The 27923-nt window shown below is 48.4% G+C and overlaps 1 protein-coding gene across 1 annotated transcript; it reads right to left on the bottom strand.

Moving 5' to 3' along the window:
* Positions 1 to 3652: 3652 nt before the first annotated feature.
* On the bottom strand, positions 3653 to 27923 carry LOC147976421 (uncharacterized). Its single transcript, XM_087520854.1, has 4 exons — positions 27906 to 27923; positions 27675 to 27779; positions 27025 to 27216; positions 3653 to 3844 (listed from the first exon to the last, which is right to left on the bottom strand). The coding sequence occupies exons 1-4, from the start codon at positions 27921 to 27923 to the stop codon at positions 3653 to 3655; spliced, it is 507 nt and encodes a 168-aa protein (XP_087376980.1).

Raw genomic sequence — 27923 nt, 5'->3', positions numbered from 1 at the left:
GGTTTGCTAGGACATGGTGGGTTAGAGGTTTGACATGGCAATTTGGGAGGCGTGAAAGCAAGTGGTAGGCATCGTAGCATTGGCATAGCAAAAGAGCGAGCAAACTAACATAGCGAAGATAGTAGTGATTTTGAGGGTATGATCATCTTGCCTGCAAAGTTGTCAGAGTTGACTGGATCCTCGAAAGCAAACTCAACGGGCTCCTCGTTAGCGAACTCGTCTCCCGGCTCTACCCAAACAAGACAAACAAGCAACAAGGACACAAATCAACCACGTGCAAGATCTCAAACAATATGATGCAATGATGATATGCTATGCAGGATGCGATGCGGGATGCATAAGCAAGATTTGACAAGGAAAGCATGAACCTGGCCTTAACTTGGAAATCCAAGCGTGTCACTGGAAAGATGAGATGAAATTGCTTGAAAATGATATAAAGAACGCCGGAATCGGAGTTAAGGTTTGGAAATGGCAAGCGATTCAAATATGGCACCGGTCTGCAATTTACAGCAAGTAGCCATCTAAATGCAATGAGATGAACATGCTACAGCACCCAAACATGACAACAAAATACATGGCAGGGATGCATACAAGATGCTTAACAAAAGTCTAGCACTGAGCTACGGCCAATTCATCCATTAACAGGTTCAAACAAGCATGGCAAAAATGCATATGGCAAACAGATCTCAGGCTTAGTGAAATTATCACTTGTCTGGAATTTCAGATCAGGTAGCACTCTTCGGAGCAACAAAACTACATGCTACAGGACCTGAACATGGCAAAGTAAAGCATGGCATGGAGCTACTCAAAGAGCTTAACAAAAGTCCCTTAGTGACCTTGATCCAAAAGGGATCAGAAAATACAATTGCAACCATGTGAACATAGCAAAAACATAATCAGATCACAGACTTAGTGAAAACTGGAGCATGCTAAAAACAGATATCAAGTAGGCATGTTTACGAGCTCGATGCACTCAACACGGAGCAAGTCATGACAAAATAAGCATACACCTATCAAGAACACACAAAATGCAAGCTAGACATGGCAAGAACAATAGCATAGCATGCACGGATTAACTACAACATCATCGGCAAAATTGCAAACAAGTTGACAATCTGCCCAGATTCACAAAGTAGCAAAAGTAGAGGTTGATTGACTCAAGCTAGGGTGCTCCATAATTGCAAACAAAGACAAGGATGGATAGAGCACTACAAGATTAACAAAACATCCTTACTGATCATCCTCATAAGAGGCACGGATCACTAGGAAACAACATGAACATATGGCCATATGAGATAAACAGCTCAAGGGCTTAATGGAATTGCCAAGTCCTTGAAATCAGAATTAACAAGTGCACCACTTTGCAAGCTCGTGCTAGTCACCACACACATCACAAAAATACATGGGTTGCACCTCTGGAAAGATGACAAAACCCTTAACAAAACATATGTAGAACTCATGGGCATATCATGCACACATTAATCATGGCAAAAATGACAACAACCTAAATGGAGTAGCAGATCTGACAATTATCTCAAGTAGCCCTCTTCTAACAGCATTTCGGGCATCAAGATGAACTCAAATGAAAATGATGCAATGGAATGAAATGATTTACTCTCTGAGATGAACATTTTGATATGCTATATGCATGAATCGGAGCTACGGATGCAAAGTTACGGCACGACGAACATGGGCACATGGATCTGGAATTTTCGGGACTTGGAAGTAAAAAAACGACCTAGGGTTTACTGTTCACCGGATCTGGATCGCGGCACGCGGAACAAGGTTCACCGGAGGAGTCGCCGGAGTTCGCCGGCGTTGGGGTCGGCCGACGGAGGAGGAGGTAGGCGCAGGGCGGGGATGGCCGGAGTGGCCGCGGCGCTCGCGGGCGTTGACGGCTTGGACGAAGGGGCGACGCGTCAGGCGGCTCGCGGCGGCCGGCGTCGAAGCCCGCGGCGGCGGCCAAGGTGGCCGGTGACGGGGCGGTGAGGGGCTCCGGCCACCGGGCGGCGGGGCAGCCGGGCGCGGGCGCGGAGAAGCTCGGGCCGCGGGGGCCGGCCTTGGGCCCCGGCGGGCCCGCGCAGGATGGCGGCGCGGTGATGCGGTCCCGGGACACGTGGCAGCGCCTCAGTGGCTGCGGACGGCGGCGGAGTTTGTCCGGGCCGGGACGGACATTGTCCGGCGGCGCGCGAGGTGGAAATTTAGGGTTTCGGAGAGGGGGATCCGCGAATTTGAAGGAGGGGGTCTATAAATAAAGGTAGAGGGAGCTAGGAGAGTCCAAATGAGGTGCGGTTTTTGGCCATGCGATCGTGATCGAACGATCTAGACGATGGAGAAGGCTTAGGTGGGTTTTGGGCCAAATTGGAGGGGTGTTGGGCTGCAACACACAGAGGCCTTCTCGGTCCCTCGGTTAACCATTGGAGTATCAAACGAAGTCCAAAAGATACGAAACTTGACAGGCGGTCTACCAGTAGTAAACCAAGGCCGCTTGGCAAGTTTCGGTCCAATTCGGAAATGTTTAATCCCCACACACGAAAGAAAGCTAGAAATGGCCACCGGAGGAGAACGAAGCGCCGGAATGCAAAACAGACAACGGGGAAAATGCTCGAATGCATGAGACGAACACGTATGCAAATGCAATGCACATGACGACATGATATGAGATGCATGACAGCGACAACAACACACGGAGACAAAAACCCGAACCCGAGAAAATAAAATAACTTAACGCTGGAAACGGCAAGAGTTGGAGTACAAATTGGGAAAGTCATATCCGGGGTGTTACACCAGTGTGGTGGACCAGCAACGACGACAAGAGAGAAACAACACTACAAGAAATATGGTAATCTGTGACAGCCCTTGTCTGTCAGCGAGAGCCCAGAAACTGTCATCGATGACTGTCGGTGACGGTGGGCACGTCCGTCATGTATATCGCGTCATAATTTGTCCACCCGACCAACCATGACGGATTTTCCGTCTGTCATGGATTTAGGCCAAATCATGACGGTCATTTACCGTCACCGATCGGTCCCCAAGCCCGCCCGGCCCGCCCCAGGACCGGACCTCTGTGATGGACTTTTTCGTCATGCATTTACATGATGACGTGGCATCAACACTCCAGTCTGGGTATGACATGGCGCCGCCTGGGCCCATGTAGCCATTGGCCCATTTGTTTTGGTTCAAACTATTTTTTTCACTGTTTATGTTAGCCCATTTCTGGTGGTCCAACAAGCACATCAGCCCATTAATCTTATGGGCCAGTTATGTTTTTTTTACCCAAAATATGTTTCCAGGCCTACTTCATCCAACCCATCAATGTTAGGTTTACCCAACGAAGCCCATTTATGATTTTTACACGAAACAATTTAGCACTAACAATTATTAATAATTTGTATACAAATATTAAGACAGAAAAGAGGCACAACATTACAAAGCACAAGTCACATTACACAAGTATTGGTCCTCCATGACACATCCAGCATAGCATTCAGCTTACATCTCGAGATTCACTAACCATCAAGCACCAACATGCAACTAGTTTGCATCGAACAGTATGCAGTTTGCATAACAAAAGGCTGACAAAATAATAAGCTAGGTTCCACCAGCATATCCCACATTCATATAGCTTCCAGCGGCTTTTTGGACAAACAACTTACCCTTCAGCTGATCTTGATGGCATCTGACTTAGCAATAAGTCTAGTTTTGCATCCATCTCAGCTTGCTTCTTCCTGTTCTCCTCGTCTCGCTTCCTGTACTCCTCATCTTGCCTGGCCCTTTCTTCTTCAGATTCCTTCAACTTCTTGGTCAAGGTGTCAACACGCGCCCGAAGCTCAACATTCATCTTCTGCGTGTTGGAAATATGCCCTAGAGGCAATAATAAAATGGTTATTATTGTATTTCCTTGTTCATGATAATTGTCTATTGTTCATGCTATAATTGTATTAACCGGAAACCGTAATACATGTGTGAATACATAGACCACAACATATCCCTAGTAAGCCTCTAGTTGACTAGCTCGTTGATCAATGGATGGTCATGGTTTCCTGACCATGGACATTGGGTGTCATTGATAATGGGATCACATCATTAGGAGAATGATGTGATGGACAAGACCCAATCCTAAGCATAGCACAAGATCGTGTAGTTCGTTTGCTAAAGCTTTTCTAATGTCAAGTATCATTTCCTTACACCATGAGATTGTGCAACTCCCGGATACCATAGGAATGCTTTGGGTGTACCAAACGTCACAACGTAACTGGGTGGCTACGAAGGTGCACTGCGGGTATCTCCGAAAGTGTCTGTTGGGTTGGCACGAATCGAGACTGGGATTTGTCACTCCGTGTAACGGATAGGTATCTCTGGGCCCACTCGGTAGGACATCATCATAATGTGCACAATGTGACCAAGGAGTTGATCACGGGATGATGTGTTATGGAACGAGTAAAGAGACTTGCCGGTAACGAGATTGAACAAGGTATGGGGATACCGCCGATCGAATCTCGGGCAAGTATCGTACCGATAGACAAAGGGAATTGAATACGGGATTGATTGAATCCTCGACATCGTGGTTCATCCGATGAGATCATCGTGGAGCATGTGGGAGCCAACATGGGTATCCAGATCCCGCTGTTGATTATTGACCGGAGAGTTGTCTCGGTCATGTCTACATGTCTCCCGAACCCGTAGGGTCTACACACTTAAGGTTCGGTGACGCTAGAGTTGTAGATATATTAGTATGCGGTAACCCAAAAGTTGTTCGGAGTCCCGGATGAGATCCCGGACGTCACGAGGAGTTCCGGAATGGTCCGGAGGTAAAGATTTATATATAGGAAGTCTAGTTTCGGCCACCGGGAAGGTTTCGGGGGTCATCGGTATTGTACCGGGACCACCGGAAGGGTCCCAGGGGTCCACCGGGTGGGGCCACCTATCCCGGAGGGCCCCATGGGCTGAAGGGGCGTGGGAACCAGCCCCTAGTGGGCTGGTGCGCCCCCCCTTGGGCCTCCCATGCGCCTAGGGTTGGAAACCCTAAGGGGTGGGGGCGCCTCCACTTGGCTTGGAGGCCAAGCCACCCCTAGGGCTGCCGCCCCACTCCCTAGATGGGATCTACAAGGGGCTGGTGTCGTGGTTCTAACTCTGACAGTGATGTAGGGGGGTATGTATGGAGAGGCTAGATCTTAGCTATGGAGGAGTTGTAAGCACACGAGGATTACGAGTTCAGGCCCTTCTCGGAGGAAGTAACAGCCCTACGTCTCGGTGCCCAGAGACGGTCGACTGAATTATGTGTGTATGAATAACAGGGGTGCGAACCCTTGATACTAAGGAGGGGGTGGCTTATATAGAGTTCGCTAGGCCCCTCCAGCCCTTAGTAATGCAGGGTTTAAAGTACATTAAGACTGGGGGTTACTGGTAACGCCCCTAATAAAGTGCTATGATGACCATAAAAGCTACTTAATGACCGACCGTTTGCGTGCAGGGTGACTTTAGATCTCCTGGCAGTCGAGTGGTTGGATCTTGGTCGAGTGATTGCTTCGTGGTCGAGTGTCTTGAATCCGTCGAGTGGGATACCTCCAAGTCGATTGAAAGGTGACTTCTTCTAGGGACGTCCTTGGGTAGGGTACTTAGGACAGGTCCATGCCCCTACCCTAGGTACATAGCTTCATCATTAGCCCCCGAATGGATCGAGGTTCGAGTGGGGAAGGAGTTGGGGATCTTTCCGACTGGTTCTTCATGTTATATGAACGTCTTGTTTTGGATCAATTGTCACGGATGACGTCGTCAACTTCTTTCAGTCGCCTTGATCCATTCTTGGCCTCTTATTGAGTGAATTTCTTTACTTGTGAAGTTCCGAGTGACGGTGTGAAAGGGATCTTCTGTTTGACGAGTTGTTCTGCGGCCCACGGATTTTGCGGGATTTGAATTTCGGGAAGCGCGCGGGACGGGGGCGGCCGCAGTAATCGGATGGGATAGGACGGAAGCTCCTCGATCCCCGCGCCACCTTTTTCGCCACGTACCGCGCACGGCCTGTTGCGGGATTTGACGGGATTGCCTGGGCCTACCAGTCAGCCACTCGGAAGCGACCTCTTATAAGCTGCCGGCTCGGGACCCCCGAACAGTGCGCCTTCACTTTTCCCCCTTCCTTCACAAGATCCTCCGCCACCTCTGCTCTCACCTTGGTGCCATAGGTCTGTTCGAGCTTCGCCGGCGACGATGGTGAAGGAGAAGACGTCGGCTCTGGAGCGCGCGAAGAAGGCGGCGGTGCAGGGGAAGGGGAAGAAGTCCGCTCGGGGCGGATCTTCCTCGAGGACTGCTCTGCCCAAGGATTGGATCCAGGGCGACTGGATGCCGTCGGTGATTTGGCAGGATGATCTCGATGATCTGGTCGAGGGGGGATTCATTCCCCATGAATCTGCGTGCCTCCCGGGGAAAGAAGTCGAACCCCAGCCTCTTGATGGTGAGTGCGTCCTCCTCACCACCCATATCGATCGTGGATTCTCTCTGCCTCCTCATCCTTTTTTCCGGAGCTTCTTGAACTTCTTCGGAGCGCAGCTCCATCACTTTACTCCCAATTCTATTGTGTATCTTGCTGCTTTCGTTTCCTTGTGTGAAAACTTCTTGGGTTGCCACCCCCATTGGGGACTCTTCAAGCACATCTTCACTTACCGCTCTCAGTCGGTCAAGAAGGCCAAGTCGAGTGACGAACGGACGCAGGTGATCCAGCTGTGCGGGGGCCTGGCGATCCAGATGAGGGGAAAAAGTTCCTTTCCGTCTATCACTTTTCCTGAGTCAGTCCGTGGGTGGCAGTCGACTTGGTTTTACTGTAAAGACCAGGTGACCCCAGGACAGTCGACTGGGCTTCCCCCTTTTTCTCTGAATCGAGCACAAAAACCTGCCTCTCTGAAAGTGACGCCAGAGGAAAAGGCGCAAGTCAAGGTGCTGGTCGGTTGAGTGGTTCAGCTTGTCCGCGAGGGTGTGACTGGCATGGACTTGTTGGAAGTCTTCCTTCGGAGGCGCATCCAACCGCTTCAGGCTCGTGACCACCCGATGTGGCTGTACTCGGGTCTCGAAGACACCACTCGGATTCACCCAGAGGAGGTCACTGATGAGATGTTGGAAGGGTGGTTGTCGAGTATCACAGGGAACAAGGACAACCCCGAGGAGCCAGGAGGATTCCTCCACTCGACCAAACATACGAAGTGGACAAGGTCTGACCTTGCGTTTCCGACTGTGATCTTGCTTTCTTTATTTGTTCTCTTTGGATCAGTCGATTGACTTTTGTCTTGTTTGTTGTCCTCTATGCCACTACTGAGATGTACTCAACACCCAATGGAGCACAGGAGCAGGCCGAGGAAGGAGAGGCGAGCGGAGGCAAAAGCGGAGACGAGAGAGAAGAGTGGGAATCTGACGGCGAAGGAGAGGGGGATGACGATGATGACTCTAGTGAAGAGGAGGAGGAAGAAGTAAAACCTCCCCGCTTGGAACGGCGATCCAATCTTACACACGACCCTGCGCGGGAACGTGGTAAGGCGACTGTCCCTGTTGGGCAGTCGTCGAAGCGCCCTCGGACCTCATCTCCAGCGCCGGCAGAAAAAGCTCCCAAGCACCCACGCGCGACGCCGTCCAAGCCGCCCAAGGCTCTGCCCAAGATGAAGATGACTGTCCCCACCATTTTTGGGTAATAGTAGAATTTGTTTTCCTTTGTCGAACATGACGGACTCTTGGTCGACTCATTGAATAAGTTGACTGACTTTCGAAATTTGTAGTGCTGCCACCTTGGAGATCTCCGCCAAGGACGATGATCAAGAGATGGAAGACGCTGTTACCTCCAACCCCGGTATGATTACTGATGCTCTGCTTTTAGTCGACTGACGATTTCTTATAATTCCGGTCGATTGGATTTTTCTTGTAGCTCCTCATCATGTCATTGACCTCCCTGATGATGACGACGAAGTGCCGCTGAGGGCGCGAAGGAACAGGAGGGCGCCGGCTGGCAAGACCCCACAAACTACTCCGGCGCCTGAGGCCGCAGTTCGGGAGGGTGGTGATACCACTCGGGCTTCTGTGACCTTCGCTGAACCTCTGACGAGTGTCCGGCCTTCGACGTCGACTGCAAATCCGCCTTCGCTTTTTGCCACACACCATGTCCCTGAGGACCAAGTGGGTGCCGCTAAAGAGGCTATACGCCAGGCGGGGATCATGATGGAGCAAGTGAAGGTGGTTCGGGAAGCCAGCCAAGCAGCTTATGACGCGAGTTCAGCTCTTCAAAGCAACGTCCAGGTCAGTCGATTCACCGCTTGTTCTGTTAGGATATGCTATCTGAAGAATCTCTTTTCCAAAGATCTTTATATCTGTACACCCACTGGGTGTGTCTATTAATATTTTTGACGAGTGGGGGCACACTAAGTGCACCCACTGGGTGTAGTCCCCGAGACTACGGTGGACTGCTGGCAGTCGACTGTAGTCTTTATATTGTGTTGCTTTAGCTGAACTTCTTCACTCGGTCTGGTCAGGCCATGTCGAATGGAACTGTACTTGGTCGACTGCGGGCAGTCAATTTTTTTGGTCGAACCAGTGGGGGCACGCTGAGTGCACCCACTGGGTGTAGTCCCCGAGACTACTGTCGAATGTTTTTGATTCGGCTGTAGTCTTCGAAACGCCATCATTGTCTCTTGGTTACTCGGAAGCAACTTATCTTGGATGTCTGTCGACTGATTTTTCGCAGAAATCATGCGAACTTGTGGCTCGCTACACTGAGTTGGAGAACAAACAGATCCAGCTGAACCTTGACTTGAAGCTTGCTCAGGAGAACTTGCAGAAGGCGAGGGACGAAGCAAAAGGTATGGCTGGTGAGCTTTTGTCGACTGTCCTTTCTTTCTGGCCGTCCTCGATGTTGATCTCACTTACTGTTTCACAGACAAAATGGAGGAGGCTCTGAAGAAGAAGGATCAAGACCTTGCCGAAGCGCAGAAGGAGGCCCTGAACAAAACGAAGCTTGCTGAAGAAAAACTGGCTTCAGTCGGTACTCTTGAAAAGGAAAACTCCAGGCTGAAAACTGCTCTCGACGCGGCTAATCAAGAGGTCAGCCGTCTGAAGAATGGCAATATAGCTCTGAATGACAAGGAAAGTGAACTAACGGGGAAGAGGAACGATCTGGAGGCTTATCTCGGTGGACTCGCCAAGAAGCTGTTCGTCATGCTCGAGGGTAATTACTCTGGCCCGACTGACTTGCAGTTACCAAACCTGCTTAGAGCCACTGACTTATCCTTGAATTGTGTTTAGAGAATTCTGCCAGAACTTCGAAGAGGAGACCAGTCGAGTGGAGACAGACTTGGACCCCATCAATTCTCCAGTGAAGGACGAGGCTGCTATGAACGTGCTCCGACTAGAATCTCGTGTTGCCGGCGTTGTTGACTATCTTGCTCGGTTGAAGGTTGCGATGTTGCGGATCGACACGTTGCTCTGGCCTAGGACGACGCTTCAGAATGACCTCGAGTCCCTGATGACTCGACTGAATGAAGTCCCAGGTCGAGTGGCGGAATGGAAGAAATCTTCTGCTAGATGTGGCGCTGACGTCGCTCTGTCTCTGGTCCGCGTCCACTGCAAGGAGGCGTGAGAAGAAAAGTTGGCCGCCATCCAAGTTGCCAATACCAGGAAGCACAACTTTCAAGACTTCATGGAGACTTTCATTGCTGCTGCCACTCGCATTGCAGACGGGATCGACTTGGACGAGTTCTTCGCCCCTTCCAGTCCTTCGCCTGAGGAATAAAAACTTTTATGCTTCACTTTAAATTTGCCTCGGAATGCCGAGTGGATTTTGTAACCGTTAAACTCTGTCGAGCTGGAGGCTCGAGTACTTTGATCTGCGGTCTAGGACCTTTGGATCTTATCTAAACTTGATTTATCGTTGAATATCTTCATGAATTATCTGTCGAGTGGAACTTGTTCTTCACTCGAAATAACTTTGTATTTGTGGTGCAGCTCTGAAGGAGAAGGTAGCAGTCGATTTGCACCTCGTCGTCCTTGCGGATTGGGATGTGTTCCGTACTTAGGCGAGCACTGGGCTGCAGCTAAGCCTCCGAGTGGAAGGTCTGCTCTCCACTCGGTAGGATTTTAAAAACTTAGGCGAGTACTGGACTACAGCTAAGCCCCCGAGTGGGAGGTCTGCTCTCCACTCGGTAGGATTTTTTCAAACTTAGGAGAGTACTGGACTGCAGCTAAGCCCCTGAGTGGGAGGTTTGCTCTCCACTCAGTAGGATTTTTTCAAACTTAGGCGAGTATTGGACTGCAGCTAAGCCCCCGAGTGGGAGGTCTGCTCTCCACTCAGTAGGATTTTTTTCAAACTTAGGCGAGTACTGGACTGCAGCTAAGCCTCCGAGTGGGAGGTCTGCTCTCCACTCGGTAGGATTTTTTTCAAACTTAGGCGAGTACTGGACTGCAGCTAAGCCCCCGAGTGGGAGGTTTGCTCTCCACTCGGTAGGATTTTTAAACACTTAGGCGAGCACTGGGCTGCAGCTAAGCCTCCAAGTGGGAGTCTGGCTCGCCACTCGGTAGGATTTTTAAATACTTAGGCGAGCACTGAGCTGCAGCTAAGCCTCCGAGTGGGAGTCTGGCTCGCCACTCGGTAGGATTTTTAAATACTTAGGCGAGCACTGAGCTGTAGCTAAGCCCCCGAGTGGGAGCCTGGGTCACCACTCGGTAGGATTTTTTCAAACTTAGGCGAGTACTAGACTGCAGCTAAGCCCCCGAGTGAGAGGTTTGCTCTCCACTCGGTAGGATTTTTAAATACTTAGGCGAGCACTGGGCTGCAGCTAAGCCTCCGAGTGGGAGCCTGGCTCACCGCTTGGTAGGATTTTTAAACACTTAGGCGAGCACTGGGCTGCAGCTAAGCCTCCAAGTGGGAGCCTGGCTCACCGCTCGGTAGGATTTTTAAACACTTAGGCGAGCACTGGGCTGCAGCTAAGCCTCCGAGTGGGAGCCTGGCTCACCACTCGGTAGGATTTTTTCAAACTTAGGCGAGTACTGGACTGCAGCTAAGCCCCCGAGTGGGAGTCTGGCTCACCACTCGGTAGGATTTTTTTTTACAAACTTAGGCGAAACGGATTCGCAGCTAAGCCACCCACTGGGGGATTTCACACGCAAACAAAAGCGACAACAATTATAGGAAAAATTGTAACACTCTTGTCTTTGATAAATAGACTACAGAAGTTTTTCTTATTACATCTCATCCGAGTGAGAATTCAAGTGTAAAAGGGGCGGAGCAGTTCTGCATTCTAAGCTCGTGGCTCATCGATCTGGCGATCGACATTGTAAAGGTGATACACTCCATTGTGGAGGACTCTGGTGACGATGAAGGGACCTTCCCAAGTAGGAGCGAGCTTGTGTGGTTTCTGTTGATCCACTCGGAGGACCAAATCTCCTTCTTGGAAGGCTCGACTCTTCACATTTCTGGCATGGAATCAACGCAAGTCTTGCTGATAAATGGTCGATCGGATCATAGCCGTTTCTCTTTCTTCTTCCAGGAGGTCGACTGCGTCTTGCCGGGCTTGTTCTGCTTCATCTTCGGTATAAAGCTCGACTCGGGGTGCATTGTGAAGTAGATCACTCGGCAGGACTGCTTCCGCTCCGTAAACCACAAAGAACGGAGTTCTTCCAGTCGACCGATTCGGGGTGGTCCTCAATCCCCACAGAACTGACGGAAGCTCGTCGACCCAAGCGCCTGCTGCGTTCTTGAGATCACGCATCAGCCGAGGCTTTAGTCCTTTGAGAATCAGACCATTTGCCCTTTCCGCTTGTCCATTTGACTGGGGGTGGGCGACCGATGCATAGTCGACTCGTGTGCCTTGAGAGGCGCAAAAAGCTCTGAACTTGTCTGAATCAAAGTTTAACCCATTGTCGGTGATGATGCTATGCGGGACTCCATATCTGAATGTTAACTCTCTGACGAAACTGATAGCAGTGCAAGCATCAAGATTCTTGATAGGCTTAGCTTCAATCCATTTGGTAAACTTGTCGAATGCCACAAGCACATGTGTGAAACCGCTCCTGCCTGTTCTCAATGGGCCAACCATGTCCAGTCCCCAAACAGCGAAGGGCCAGATGAGTGGAATGGTCTTCAGGGCTGATGCAGGCTTGTGCGACATGTTGGAGTAGAACTGGCACCCTTCACACTTGTCGACTATCTCTTTTGCCATTTCATTCGCTCTTGGCCAGTAAAATCCCGCTCGGTATGCTTTAGCCACAATGGTCCGAGAGGACGCATGATGACCACAGGTCCCCGAGTGGATATCATCAAGGATTATCTGACCTTCTTCTGGTGTTATACACTTCTGACCGACTCCAGTCGCGCTTTCTCTATACAACTGTCCCTTTATGACTGTAAAGGCCTTGGATCGACGGACGATCTGTCGAGCCTCTTCTTCGTCCTCCGGGAGTTCCTTTCTCCGGATATACGCGATGTACGGTATCGTCCAATCGGGGGTGATTGCCAAAACTTCCATGATTAGGTCGACCACTGCCGGAATTTCAACTTCAGTCGGATCTGTGGCACTCTTTGGCTGCGGGGCTTCATCTGTAAAAGGATCTTCTTGGACTGATGGCGAGTGGATGTGTTCCAGAAACACATTACTGGGGATGGCTTCTCTCTTGGAGCCTATCTTTGCCAAATCATCAGCCGCTTGATTTTTCAGTCGGGGGATGTGATGAAGCTAACCCCTCAAATTTCTTCTCTAACTTTCTCACTGCATTGCAATAACCAGTCATAGCTGGACTTCTGACGTCCCACTCTTTCATTACCTGATTAACAACCAAATCTGAGTCGCCATAGACCATGAGGCGACGGACGCTGAGTGAAATGGCCATGCGCAACCCATACAAAAGTGCTTCATATTCTGCTTCATTATTGGAGGAATCGAAGTGAATCTGGAGAACATATCTGAGCTTATCTCCTCGGGGGGAAACCAATACTACCCCAACACCGGAACCATTCATCATCTTAGATCCATCGAAGAACATGGTCCAGTGCTCCGAGTGAACTTGAGTCGGAAGTTGCTGTTCGATCCACTCGGCGACGAAATCTGCAATTGCTTGGGACTTGGTAGCTTTCTTTGCCTCAAACTTGATATCTAGGGGAAGAAGTTCAATCGCCCATTTGGCCACTCAACCAGTTGCATCTCTGTTGTGCAAAATCTCTGATAGTGGAGTGTCGCTGACGACTGTAATGGAATGATCAGAGAAGTAATGTGCAACCTTCTTCGTGGTCATATAAATCCCATATACAAGCTTCTGGTAATGAGGATATCTTTGCTTTGAAGGAGTCAAAACTTCAGAAACATAATATACTGGGCGCTGAACTTTGAAGGCCTTTCCTTCTTCTTCCCGCTCGACCGTAAGTACTGTACTGACAACTTGTCCTGTGGCTGCAATGTAAATCAGCAAAGGCTCCTTGCTGATTGGGGCAGCAAGCACCGGCTGGGTGGAGAGCAGAGCTTTGAGCTCTGTAAACGCTGCATCAGCTTCTAGAGTCCACTCGAACTTGTCGGACTTCTTCATCAGTCGGTAAAGAGGCAATGCCTTTTCACCGAGGCGAGAGATGAATCGACTTAAAGCAGCCAAGCATCCTGTAAGCTTCTGGACGTCATGCACGCGCACAGGACGTTTCATTCGGAGTATAGTACCAATTTTTTCAGGATTGGCGTCGATTCCCCGTTCGGAAACGAGAAAACCGAGTAACTTCCCACCAGGAACTCCGAATGTGCACTTTGACGGATTGAGCTTGATATCATACCTCCTGAGGTTGGTAAAGGTTTCAGCAAGGCCAGTCAGCAGGTCGGAACCCTTCCGTGACTTGACCACAATATCATCCATGTATGCCTCCACATTCCGACTGATTTGAGTGAGCAAACACTTCTGAATCATCCTCATGAACGTGGCTCCGGCATTCTTGAGGCTGAACGGCATGGTGACATAACAGAAGCACCCGAATGGAGTGGTGAAAGCTGTTTTGATCTCGTCGGGCCCGTACAGACGGATCTGATGGTACCCGGAATAGGCGTCTAGAAAAGATAAACGCTCACATCCCACAGTCGAGTCGACTATCTGGTCGATGCGGGGGAGAGGAAAATGATCTTTCGGGCAGGCCCGATTGATATGCTTGAAATCAATGCACATGCGAAGTGACTTGTCCTTCTTGGGGACCATGACAACATTGGCGAGCCACTCGGAGTGGTAAATTTCTCGGATGAACTCCGCTGCTAAGAGCCGAGCCACCTCCTCGCCAATGGCCTTCCTCTTCTGGATGGCGGACCGTCGAAGATGTTCTTTCACAGGTTTAAATTTTGGGTCGAATCGTAGACGGTGCTCAGCCAGCCCCCTGGGAACTCCAGGCATGTCAGCAGGCTTCCATGCGAAGATGTCCCAGTTCTCACGGAGGAACTGGATGAGCGCTTCTTCCTATTTGGAGTCGACCGTCGTTGAGATGTGAGTCAGAGCAGCGTTTGGATCGGTCGGGTGAATGTGAACTGCCTTCGTTTCACCGGACGACTGAAAAGCTGATTCTGAAGCAGGCTTCTTAGCTCGTAGCAACTCACTCGGATCTGCAGTCTTCTGATACTCTTGCAGCTCGACCACTGCCATCTGAGCGTCAGCAATCTTTGAGCCTATCTGAAAACACTCTTCTGCTTTCTTCCGATTGCTTGTAACAGTGATCACACCTTTGGGACCAGGCATCTTCAATTTGAGATACACATAACATGGCCGAGCCATGAAGCGTGCATAAGCTGGCCTGCCCAAAATAGCGTGATAAGCACTTTGGAAATCCACAACTTCGAATGTCAACTTTTCCTTGCGGTAATTCTTGGAATCACCGAAAACCACATCAAGAGCAATTTGGCCGAGTGACTCGGCTTTCTTCCCAGGAATGACTCCATGGAAACTCATGTTACTGGTACTAAGCCTGGACATCAGAATGCCCATCCCTTTCAATGTTTCTCCATACAGTATGTTCAAACCGCTGCCTCCATCCATCAGGACTTTGGTAAGTCGAGTGCCTTCGACAACTGGGTCGACCACCAGAGCTTGCCTCCCAGGGGTGGCAATGTGCGTAGGGTGATCAGACTGGTCGAATGTGATGGCAGTCTGGGACCACTTCAGATAATTGGGTGTTGCCGGAGCAACCATATTTACCTCACGGTTAATAACCTTCAGTCGACTTTTGCTCTCAACATCAGCAAAAATCATCAGGGTGGAATTGACCTGGGGGTACCCATCGTCACTATCTTCCTTGTCCTCAACTTTGTCTGACTCCTTTTCCTTATCTTTGGACTGCTTGCCCTGAAACTGCTAGATCAGAAGCCGACACTATCGAGTGGTATGCTTTGGGTAAATGAGTTTACCCTCTTCATCTTTCTTGGTGTGGATGTGACATGGTAGATCCAAAACATCATTTCCATCTTGGTCTTTAACTTTCTTGGGGTTCCAAGGTCCTTTGGGTTTTTCCTTAAATTTTCCCTGGGTTACGGCCAGGGCCTCTCCAGGAGCGGCTGGCTCGGCTTTCCGCTTCTGTTTCCGACTGGAATTTCCTCCGGTTTCCTGGGCGACTGCTTTATGCTTGCCACTCCGGAGTCGATCCTCATCTTCACCATTAGCGTATTTGGTGGCAATCTCCATCATCCGATTCAGAGACATCTCTCCGATTCGACCGAACTTCAGATTCAATTCTCTGTACTTAACGCCTTCTTTAAAGGCACAAACTGCTTGATGATCTGGTACATTTTCAACTGTGTGATGCAATTTGATCCACCTCTGGATGTAATCCCTCAGAGTTTCATTCGGTTTCTGCACGCAAGACCGCAATTCCGTAAGGCCTGCAGGTCGCTTGCATGTTCCTTCAAATGTGGTGACAAACACTCGGGAGAGATCCTCTCAAGTGTAAATGCTGCTGGGTGCTAACTGATTCAGCCACGCTCTGGCCGAGCCTTCTAACATGAGAGGCAAGTGCTTCATGGCTACCTCATCATTCCCACCGCCAATCTGGACAGCCACGCGGTAATCTTCGAGCCAAGTATCGGGCTTGGACTCACCGGTGAACTTACTAACTCCAGTCGCCAACCTGAAGTTGGGAGGAATTACAGCGGCTCTGATGGCTCGACTGAAACACTCCGGCCCTGAAACATATACTCTGCTACTGGTAGGCGCATCTCTGTCGTGGCCTTCTCGGTGAGCTCTATTCCTGTCGACCAAACCTTGAACGAGAATGGACCTCGCATCAAAGCCTGGTTCCCTGGGGTCGACTGGAATTCTCCGCCCAACACTATGAGGGTGTCTGTCATCCTGCTATCGAGGCACATATGATCCACTCCTCGGGGGAGGGGTTGGCACTCGACGTCGATCATCACGATCGAATCGGTGATCATACTGCTCGTTCCTTCTGTACTGACCACGCCGGTCTCCACGTCCCTCACGCCTCGGAGGCGATCTTGGGCTGTGAGCCGACTGGACTGTATCCGCTGCAACGGATCGACCGTGGATCCTGTTCCACGACTGAGAAACAGCGGAATTCTGGTCTCCCGCTGCCCGAAGCAACGCTCTGATTTGCAACAAGCCTCTGCCAGCCTCTGACTGGGAGGGCTGAATCGACTCTGCTATACGGGCCGCGGCCGCCAAATTCTGAATCAGAGTACGATATACCTGTGGGGGCGGAAAGAGTTGACGTCGACTGGATTCTGGAGCCCATTGACGCGCTCGCTGATCGAGTATTCGCTGGAGATTCTCCAGTCGAGTGCGCTCGGCCAAGTTAGCCAAGTGCGCGTCCTCCAAGGCTCGGGCCTCGGGGGTTTCTCCAACGATAGGAGTGTGGAGTGCATCCATGTTCCGGCGGCGAAGCTCCTCCCGCTGCAACGACGTGAGAGGCTCGGGGAGATACTCCTCGTGAGGACGCAACGGGTCGCCCCCATCCGCGCCTCCGTCAGCGCGGGGGAAACTGGGAGGACTGTGTGGGCCATCGATCACCAGAACCTCTGCAGCTAGGTCACTGCTGTCGCATTCGGATGCGGTCTTTGCGGAGCCGGTCGAACAGGCCGTAGAGGGATTCGTCGGGCTCGATTGCCGCGACTTGTGGGGTGACCGACTGGCGGGCCACCGCATGCCTCACCCACCTCTGAAGCCTCGACCAACCGGAGCGCTTGCGCCGGCGAGAAACAAGGCGAGGAGATGCCACAGGATTCGACCGATACTGGGTCGACGACTGCCGCAGGAGGACACCACGGACGCATGCGCGAAAGTGCATCGCCCCGCGGACGGGGAGCGCGTCGACGTCGAGTGGAGCCTCCTGAAGCCAAGCGGAGTCGTCGGCGATGAACGTGAGCGCGCCGAGACGGATCTCGCGGCCCTCCACCAAAGCTCCGCCCGAAACCATGATCAAAGAGATCGGAAAAAATCGCAACTTCTCAAACTAGGCGCTAAGACTCCTAGCCCCATGGTGGGCGCCAACTGTCGTGGTTCTAACTCTGACAGTGATGTAGGGGGGTATGTATGGAGAGGCTAGATCTTATCTATGGAGGAGTTGTAAGCACATGAGGATTACGAGTTCAGGCCCTTCTCGGAGGAAGTAACAGCCCTACGTCTCGGTGCCCGGAGGCGGTCGACTGAATTATGTGTGTATGAATAACAGGGGTGCGAACCCTTGATACTGAGGAGGGGGGTGGCTTATATAGAGTTCGCCAGGCCCCTCCAGCCCTCAGTAATGCAGGGTTTAAAGTACATTAAGACTGGGGGTTACTGGTAACGCCCCTAATAAAGTGCTATGATGACCATAAAAGCTACTTAATGACCGACCGTTTGCGTGCAGGGTGACTTTACATCTCCTGGCAGTCGAGTGGTTGGATCTTGGTCGAGTGATTGCTTCGTGGTCGAGTGTCTTGAATCCGTCGAGTGGGATACCTCCAAGTCGATTGAAAGGCGACTTCTTCTAGGGATGTCCTTGGGTAGGGTACTTAGGACAGGTCCATGCCCCTACCCTAGGTACATAGCTTCATCAGCCGGCGCCCCCCTAGGCCCCTATATATAGTGGATGGGAGGGAGGGCAGCCACACCTGAAGCCCTGGCGCCTCCCTCCCTCCCGTGACACCTCTTCCTCCCCGCTTGTGCTTAGCGAAGCCCTACCGGGATCCCGCTACTTCCACCACCACGCCGTCGTGCTGCTGGATCTCCATCAACTTCTCCTCCCCCATTGCTGGATCAAGAAGGAGGAGACGTCTCCGCTCCGTACGTGTGTTGAATCCGGAGGTGCCGTCCGTTCGGCGCTAGGTCATCTGTGATTTGGATTACGACGAGTACGACTCCATCAACCCCGTTCTCTTGAACGCTTCCGCGCGCGACCTACAAGGGTATGTAGATGCACTCCTCTCTCCCTCGTTGCTAGATGACTCCATAGATTGATCTTGGTGATGCGTAGAAATTTTTTAAAATTCTGCTACGTTCCCCAACAGTGGCATCATGAGCTAGGTCTATGCGTAGTTTCTATGCACGAGTAGAACACAAAGCAGTTGTGGGTGTCGATATTGTCAATTTACTTGCCGTTACTAGTCTTATCTTGATTCGGCGGCATCGTGGGATGAAGCGGCCCAGACTGACCTTACACGTACGCTTACGTGAGACTGGTTCCACCGACTGACATGCACTAGTTGCATAAGGTGGCTAGCGGGTGTCTGTCTCTCCCACTTTAGTCAGGTCGGATTCGATGAAAAGGGTCCTTATGAAGGGTAAATAGAAATTGGCATATCACGTTGTGGTTTTGGTGTAGGTAAGAAACGTTCTTGCTAAAAACCTATAGCAGCCACATAAAAACTTGCAACAACAATTAGAGGACGTCTAACTTGTTTTTGCAGCATATGCCGTGTGATGTGATATGGCCAAAAGGATGTGATGAATGATATATGTGATGTATGAGATTGATCATGTTCTTGTAATAGGAATCACGACTTGCATGTCGATGAGTATGACAACCGGTAGGAGCCATAGGAGTTGTCTTAATTTATTTATGACCTGCGTGTCAACTTATACGTCATGTAATTACTTTACTTTATCGCTAACCGTTAGCCATAGTAGTAGAAGTAATAGTTGATGAGACAACTTCATGAAGACACGATGATGGAGATCATGGTGTCATGCCGGTGACGACGATGATCATGGCGCCCCGAAGATGGAGATCAAAAGGAGCAAAATGATATTGGCCATATCATATCACTATTTGATTGCATGTGATGTTTATCATGTTTTACATCTTATTTGCTTAGAACGACGGTAGCATAAATAAGATGATCCCTCACCATAATTTCAAGAAAATGTTCCCCCTAACTGTGCACCATTGCTAAGGTCCGTTGTTCCGAAGCACCACGTGATGATCGGGTGTGATAGGTTCTAACGTTCGCATACAACGGGTGTAAGCCAGATTTACACATGCAATACACTTAGGTTGACTTGACGAGCCTAGCATGTATAGACATGGTCTCGGAACACGGAAGACCGAAAGGTCGAACATGAGTCATATAGAAGATACGATCAACATGAAGATGTTCACCGATGATGACTAGTCCGTCTCACGTGATGATCGGACACGGCCTAGTTGACTCGGATCATGTATCACTTAGATGACTAGAGGGATGTCTATTTAAGTGGGAGTTCATTAAATAATTTGATTAGATGAACTTAATTATCATGAACATAGTCAAAAGGTCTTTGCAAATTATGTCATAGCTCACACTTTGGTTCTATTGTTTTAGATGTGTTCCTAGAGAAAATTTAGTTGAGAGTTGACAGTAGCAACTGAAGGAAATATGCCCTAGAGGCAATAATGAAGTTATTATTTATTTCCTTATATCATGATAAATGTTTATTATTCATGCTAGAATTGTATTAACCGGAAACATAATACATGTGTGAATACATAGACAAACAGAGTGTCACTAGTATGCCTCTACTTGACTAGCTCGTTGATCAAAGATGGTTATGTTTCCTAACCATAGACATGAGTTGTCATTTGATTAACGGGATCGTATCATTAGGAGAATGATGTGATTGACTTGACCCATTCCGTTAGCTTAGCACTTGATCGTTTAGTTTGTTGCTATTGCTTTCTTCATGACTTATACATGTTCCTATGACTATGAGATTATGCAACTCCCGTTTACCGGAGGAACACTTTGTGTGCTACCAAACGTCACAACGTATCTGGGTGATTATAAAGGTGCTCTATAGGTGTCTCCGAAGGTACTTGTTGGGTTGGCGTATTTCGAGATTAGGATTTGTCAATCCGATTGTCGGAGAGGTATCTCTGGGCCCTCTCGGTAATGCACATCACCTAAGCCTTGCAAGCATTGCAACTAATGAGTTAGTTGCGAGATGATGTATTACGGAACGAGTAAAGAGACTTGCCGGTAATGAGATTGAACTAGGTATTGAGATGTCGACGATCGAATCACGGGAAAGTAACATACCAATGACAAAGGGAACAACGTATGTTGTTATGCGGTCTGACCGATAAAGATCTTCGTAGAATATGTAGGAGCCAATATGAGCATCCAGGTTCCGCTATTGGTTATTGATCGGAGACGTGTCTCGGTCATGTCTACATAGTTCTCGAACCCGTAGGGTCCGCACGCTTAACGCTACGATGACAATTATATTATGAGTTTATATGTTTTGATGTACCGAAGGAGTTCTGAGTCCCGGATGAGATCGGGGACATGACGAGGAGTCTCGAAATGGTCGAGACGTAAAGATCGATATATTGGACGACTATATTCGGACATCGGAAAGGTTCCGAGTGATTCGGGTATTTTTCGGAGTACCGGAGAGTTACGGGAATTCGCCGGGGAGTATATGGGCCTTATTGGGCTTTAGGGGAAAGAGAGAGGAGAGTTTGGGCGCCCCCCAAGGCCTAGTCCGAATTGGACTAGGGGGAGGGGCTGCGCCCCTTCCTTCCTTCTCTTCTCCCTTCCCTTGCCTTGACTCCTACTCCTACTACTTGGAAGGGGGGGGGGGAATCCTACTCCCGGCGGGAGTAGGACTCCTCCAGGGCGCGCCATAGGGGCCGGCCCTCTCCCCCCTCCTCCACTCCTTTATATACATGGCCAAGGGGCACCCCATAGACACAACAATTGATCTCTTGATCTCTTACCCGTGTGCGGTGCCTCCCTCCACCATAATCCACCTCGATCATATCATAGAGGTGCTTAGGCGAAGCCCTGCGTCGGTAGAACATCATCATCGTCACCACGCCGTCGTGCTGGCGAAACTCTCCCTCAACACTCGGCTGGATCGGAGTTCGAGGGACGCCATAGAGTTGAACATGTGCAGAACTCGGAGGTGCCGTGCGTTCGGTACTTGATCGGTCGGATCGTGAAGACGTACGACTACATCAACCGCGTTGTGCTAACGCTTCCGCTTTCGGTCTACGAGGGTACGTGGACATACTCTCCCCTCTCGTTGCTGTACATCACCATGATCTTGCGTGTGCGTAGGAATTTTTTTTAAATTACTACGTTCCCCAACAGCAACTATGCGGATTGGGTCCGTAAACTGAGGATTGTCCTCATTGCTGCACACAAGGATTATGTCCTTAATGCACCGCTCAGTGAGCTGAACCTCGAGCGTCGGTTGTGGATGTTGCGAACATCTGACATACACGTTTTGATGACTACATGATAGTTCAGTGCGTAATGCTAAATGGTTTAGAATTGTGGCACCAAAGACGGTTTTGAAACGTCGTAGAACATATGAGATGTTCGAAAGACTGAAATTGGGATTTCAGACTAGTGCCCACGTCAAGAGGTATGAGACCTCTGACAAGTTTCTTAAGCCAGCAAACTAAGGGAGAAAAGCTCAATCGTTGAGCATGTGCTCAGATTGTCTGAGTACTACAATCGCTTGAATCGAGTGGGAGTTAATCTTCCAGATGAGATAGTGATGGTTCTCCATAGTCACTGCCACCAAGCTATTGGAGCTTCATGATGAACTATAACATATCAGGGATAGACATGATGATCCTTGAGCAACTCGCGATGTTTGACACCACGAAAGTAGAAATCAAGTAGGAGCATCAATTGTTGATGGTTAAACCACTAGTTTCAAGAAGGGCAAGGGAAAGAAGGGATACTTCATGAGACGACAAATCAGTTGCTGCTCTAGTGAAGAAACCCAAGGTTGAACCAAACCCGAGACTAAGTGCTTCTGTAATGAGGGGAACGGTCACTGAAGCAGAACTGCCCTAGATACTTGGTAGATGAGAAGGCTGGCAAGGTCGATAGAAGTATTTTGAATATACGTTATATTAATGTGTACTTTACTAGTACTCCTAGTAGCACCAGGGTATTAAAATACCGGTTCAGTTGCTAAGTGTTAGTAACTCAAAATAAAAGGCTACGGAATAAACGGAGACTAGCTGAAGGTGAGATGACGATATGTGTTGGAAGTGTTTCCAAGGTTGATGTGATCAAGCATCGCATGCTCCCTCTACCATCGAGATTGGTGTTAAACCTAAATAATTGTTATTTGGTGTTTGCATTGAGCATAGACATGATTGGATTATGTTTATCGCAATACGGTTATTCATTTAAGGAGAATAATGGTTACTCTGTTTATTTGAATAATACCTTCAATGGTCTTGCACCTAAAATGAATGGTTCATTGAATCTCGATCGTAGTGATACACATGTTCATGCCAAAAGATATAAGATAGTAATGATAGTACCATGTACTTGTGGCACTGCCATTTGAGTCATGTTGGTATAAAACACATGAAGAAGCTCCATGTTGATGGATCTTTGGACTCACTCATTTTTGAAAAGATTGAGACATGCGAACCATGTCTATTGGTAGATATGCATGAAGAAACTCCATGCAGATGGATCGTTTGGACTCACTTGATTTTGAATCACTTGAGACATGCAAATCATACCACATGGGCAAGATGACTGAAATGCCTCATTTTCAGTAAGATGGAACAAGAAAGAAACTTGTTGGAAGTAATCAATTTTTGATGTGTGCAGTCCAATGAGTGCTGAGGCACGCAGTGGATATCGTTATGTTCTTACTTCACAGATGATTTGAGTAGATGCTAAGTATATTTACTTGATGAAACACAAGTCTGAATTATTGAAAGGTTCAAGTAATTTCAGAGTGAAATTGAAGATCGTCGTGACAAGATGATGAAATGTCTATGATATGATCATAGAGATGAATATCTAAGTTACGAGTTTGGCACATAATTAAGACATTGTGGAAATTGTTTCACAACTAATACCGCCTGGAACACCATAGTGTGATGGTGTGTCCGGACATCATAACTGCACCCTATTGGATATGGTGCATACCATGATGTCTCTTATCAAATTACCACTATCGTTTATGGGTTAGGCATTAGAGACAACCGCATTCACTTTAAATAGGGCACCACACAATTCCGTTGAGACGACACCATATGAACTATAGGTTTAGAGAAACCTAAGCTGTCGTTTCTTAAAAGTTTGGGGCTGCAATGCTTATGTGAAAAAATTTCAGGCTGGTAAGCTCGAACCCAAAGCGGATAAATGCATCTTCATAGAATACCCAAAAATAGTTGGGTATACCTCCTATTTCAGACCCGGAAGCAAAAGTTATTATTTCTAGAAACGGGTCCTTTCTCGAGGAAAAGTTTCTCTTGAAAGAATTGAGTGGGAGGATGGTGGAGACTTGATGAGGTTATTGAACCATCACTTCAACTAGTGTGTAGCAGGGCACAGGAAGTTGTTCCTGTGGCACCTACACCAATTGAAGTGGAAGCTTATGATAGTGATCATGAAACTTCGGATCAAGTCACTACCAAACCTCATAGGTCGACAAGGATGCATACTGCATCAGAGTGGTACGTAATCCTATCTTGGAAGTCATGTTGCTAGACGACAATGAACCTACGAGCTATGGAGAAGTGATGGTGGGCCCAGATTCCGAAGAATGGCTCGAGGCCATAAAATCCGAGAGAGGATCCATGTATAAAAGAAAGTATAGACTTTGAAAGAACCACTTGATGGTCGTAAGGTTGTTGGGTGCAGATGGATTTAAAAGGAAGACAGACAATGATGGTAAGTGTCACCAATAAGAAATCTCGACTTGTCGTTAAGATGTTTCCCGACAAGTTCAAGGAGTTGACTATGATGAGACTTTCTCACTCGTAGCGATGCTAAGAGTCTGTTGGAATTATGTTAGCAGTTACTGCATTATTTATGAAATCTTGCAGATAGGATGTAAAAAACATTGTTTCCTCGACATTTTTTCTTGAGGAAAGGTTGTATGTGATACAACCAGAAGGTTTTGTCAATCCTGAAAGATGCTGACAAGTATGCAAAGCTCCAGCAATCCTTCTAAGGACCGGAGTAAGCATCTCGGAGTTGGAATGTATGCTTTGGTGAGATGCTCAAAGATTTTGGGTTTATACAAAGTTTATGAGAAACTTGTATTTCCAAAGAAGTGAGTGGGAGCACTATAGAATTTTTGATGAGTATATGTTGTTAACATATTGTTGATCAGAAATGATGTAGAATTTCTGGAAAGCATGCAGGGTTATTTGAAAAGTGTTTTTCAATGAAAATCTGGATTAAGCTACTTGAACATTGAGCATCAAGATCTATAAGGATAGATCAAAAAACGCTTAATAGTACTTTCGAATGAATACATACCGTCACAAGATTTTGAAGGACTTCAAAATAGATCAACAAAGAAGGAGTTCTTAGCTGTGTTACAAGGTGTGAATATTGAGTAAGACTCAAGACCTGACCACGGCAGAAGAGAGATAAAGGACGAAGGTCGTCCCCTATGCTTTAGACGTAGGCTCTACAGTATGCTATGCTGTGTACCGCACCTGAAGTGTGCCTTGCCATGAGTCAGTCAAGGGGTACAAGAGTGATCCAGGAATGGATCACACGACAGCGGTCGAACTTATCCTTAGTAACTAGTGGACTAAGGAATTTTCTCGATTATGGAGGTGGTAAAAGAGTTCGTCGTAAAGGGTTATGCCGATGCAAACTTTGACACTAATCCGGATGACTCTGAGTAGTAAACCGGATTCGTATAGTAGAACAGTTATTTGGAATAGCTCCAAGTAGCGCGTGGTAGCTGCATCTACAAGATGACATAGAGATTTGTAAAGCACACATGGATCTGAAAGGTTCAGACTCATTGACTAATAAACCTCTCTCACAAGCAAGATATGAACAAACCCCATGGGTGTTGGATTCATTGCAATCACATAGTGATGTGAACTAGATTATTAACTCTAGTGCAAGTGGGAGACTGTTGGAAATATGCCCTAGAGGCAATAATAAAATGGTTATTATTGTATTTCCTTGTTCATGATAATTGTCTATTGTTCATGCTATAATTGTATTAACCGGAAACCGTAATACATGTGTGAATACATAGACTACAACATGTCCCTAGTAAGCCTCTAGTTGACTAGCTCGTTGATCAATGGATGGTCATGGTTTCCTGACCATGGACATTGGATGTCATTGATAACGGGATCACATCATTAGGAGAATGATGTGATGGACAAGACCCAATCCTAAGCATAGCACAAGATCGTGTAGTTCGTTTGCTAAAGCTTTTCTAATGTCAAGTATCATTTCCTTAGACCATGAGATTGTGCAACTCCCGGATACCGTAGGAATGCTTTGGGTGTACCAAACGTCACAACGTAACTGGGTGGCTATAAAGGTGCACTGCGGGTATCTCCAAAAGTGTCTGTTGGGTTGGCACGAATCGAGACTGGGATTTGTCACTCCGTGTAATGGAGAGGTATCTCTGGGCCCACTCGGTAGGACATCATCATAATGTGCACAATGTGACCAAGGAGTTGATCACGGGATGATGTGTTATGGAATGAGTAAAGAGACTTGCCGGTAACGAGATTGAACAAGGTATCGGGATACCGACGATCGAATCTCGAGCAAGTATCATACCGATAGACAAAGGGAATTGAATGAGGGATTGATTGAATCCTCGACATCGTGGTTCATCTGATGAGATCATCGTGGAGCATGTGGGAGCCAACATGGGTATCCAGATCCCGATGTTGGTTATTGACTGGAGAGTTGTCTCGGTCATGTCTACATGTCTCCCGAACCCGTAGGGTCTACACACTTAAGGTTCAGTGACGCTAGAGTTGTAGAGATATTAGTATGTGGTAACCCGAAAGTTGTTCGGAGTCCCGGATGTCACGAGGAGTTCCGGAATGGTCCGTAGGTAAAGATTTATATATAGGAAGTCCAGTTTCGGCCACTGGGAAGGTTTCGGGGGTCATCGGTATTGTACCGGGACCACCGGAAGGGTCCCGGGGGTCCACCGGGTGGGGCTACCTATCCCGGAGGGCCCCATGGGCTGAAGGGGCATGGGAATCAGCCCCTGGTGGGCTGGTGCGCCCCCCCTTGGGCCTTCCATGTGCCTAGGGTTGGAAACCCTAAGGGGTGGGGGCGCCTCCACTTGGCTTGGAGGCCAAGCCACCCCTAGGGCTGTCGCCCCCTCCCTAGATGGGATCTACAAGGGGCCGGCTCCCCCTAGGCCCATATATATAGTGGAGGGGAGGGAGGGCAGCCACACCTGAAGCCCTGGCGCCTCCCTCCCTCCCGTGACACCTCTTCCTCCCCGCTTGTGCTTGGCGAAGCCCTGCCGGGATCCCGCTACTTCCACCACCACGCCGTCGTGCTGCTGGATCTCCACCAACTTCTCCTCCCCCCTTGATGGATCAAGAAGGAGGAGACGTCTCCACTCCGTACGTGTGTTGAACGAGGAGGTGCCGTCCGTTTGGCGCTAGGATCATCAGTGATTTGGATCACGACGAGTACGACTCCATCAACCCCGTTCTCTTGAACACTTCCGCTTACCGATCTACAAGGGTATGTAGATGCACTCCTCTCTCTCTCGTTGCTAGTCTCTCCATAGATTGATCTTGGTGACATGTAGGAAATTTTTGAATTTCTGCTACGATCCCTAACACTGCACTGCCAATTCTACTTCACGGTTGATAGCACTGGATCTCGCATAGACGTGCTGGATCTCCACATGCTGAAGAAACCTCGGCTTCTTAGTGTGCTTAGCAAGCACTTCAGCTACAACTTCGGTTGTCGCCTCAGTTGCAGAGCTCGATTCCTGACCATCTTCTGTAGGATTAGGAACCTTCTTTTCCATCTCGGTCTAGCAATGCAAGCAACAAACATGGTTATGAGCAGCTTAAGCACAAGTAGAGATGACATCATCAGCAAGTTATCATGCATGAGGAAAGCTAGCATGCATCCTTATCTTGTGAGAACAGAGTCAGATTAAACTTTTTTCTGTGCGGAGCTGAGTCGGATTATTCATCAACAACAAAGTGACCAAAAGGAACATGATAAATTATATCAATTAAGTACAAGCAACTAATGTTTAAATCTAATTATTTTATATATACTACAAGATAGAGACCGAGGATGGACAAAACTGCAATATAGGACAATCTATTACAAGAGTCAGGTGAATATGTTAACATTTCCAATTAACATACACTGGCATTTGCTTATTATTTTTCAATCTATAACAGGGACTGAAACAATATTAATTCTAGCCGTGCAAAAGTTAAAACTTTGATGGTTGGTAGTCTTTGAAAGCTGACTTACAATTGCATCCATCACAACATTGGTGTAACATTTCTTTTTCTTGCTGTAGTGGCACTCCTTGAACAAATCCACTGCAGTTGGTTCTTTATCCTTGTATTTGTCTCCCTGAAAACAACAGATATGAAGGCAAAGGGAGCATCATATACCTACACTACATGCAAGCAATCCAAAAACACCTTTTAACAGTGCGCACATACATCTTGCACATCCACGGCCACATGTTTGACTTACCAGATTTCCACAGTGCAT

The sequence above is a fragment of the Triticum urartu genome, chromosome 4A, assembly GCF_056163025.1.
Source record: "Triticum urartu cultivar PI428250 chromosome 4A, HENAU_Tu73, whole genome shotgun sequence".
NCBI classification, from domain to species: Eukaryota; Viridiplantae; Streptophyta; class Magnoliopsida; order Poales; family Poaceae; genus Triticum; species Triticum urartu.
Note: the sequence above shows the minus strand (reverse complement) of the source record. Positions and strands in the feature narration are given on the sequence as shown.

What these genes read in the sequence shown, in the direction of transcription:
- LOC147976421 (XM_087520854.1), bottom strand. An exon ending in ATGTTGTGATGGATGCAATT is followed by an intron (nt 27,217 to 27,674) that starts GTAAGTCAGCTT and finishes TTGCATTGCTAG; the next exon opens with ACCGAGATGGAAAAGAAGGT. An exon ending in ACCGTGAAGTAGAATTGGCA is followed by an intron (nt 3,845 to 27,024) that starts GTGCAGTGTTAG and finishes TCCAACACGCAG; the next exon opens with AAGATGAATGTTGAGCTTCG.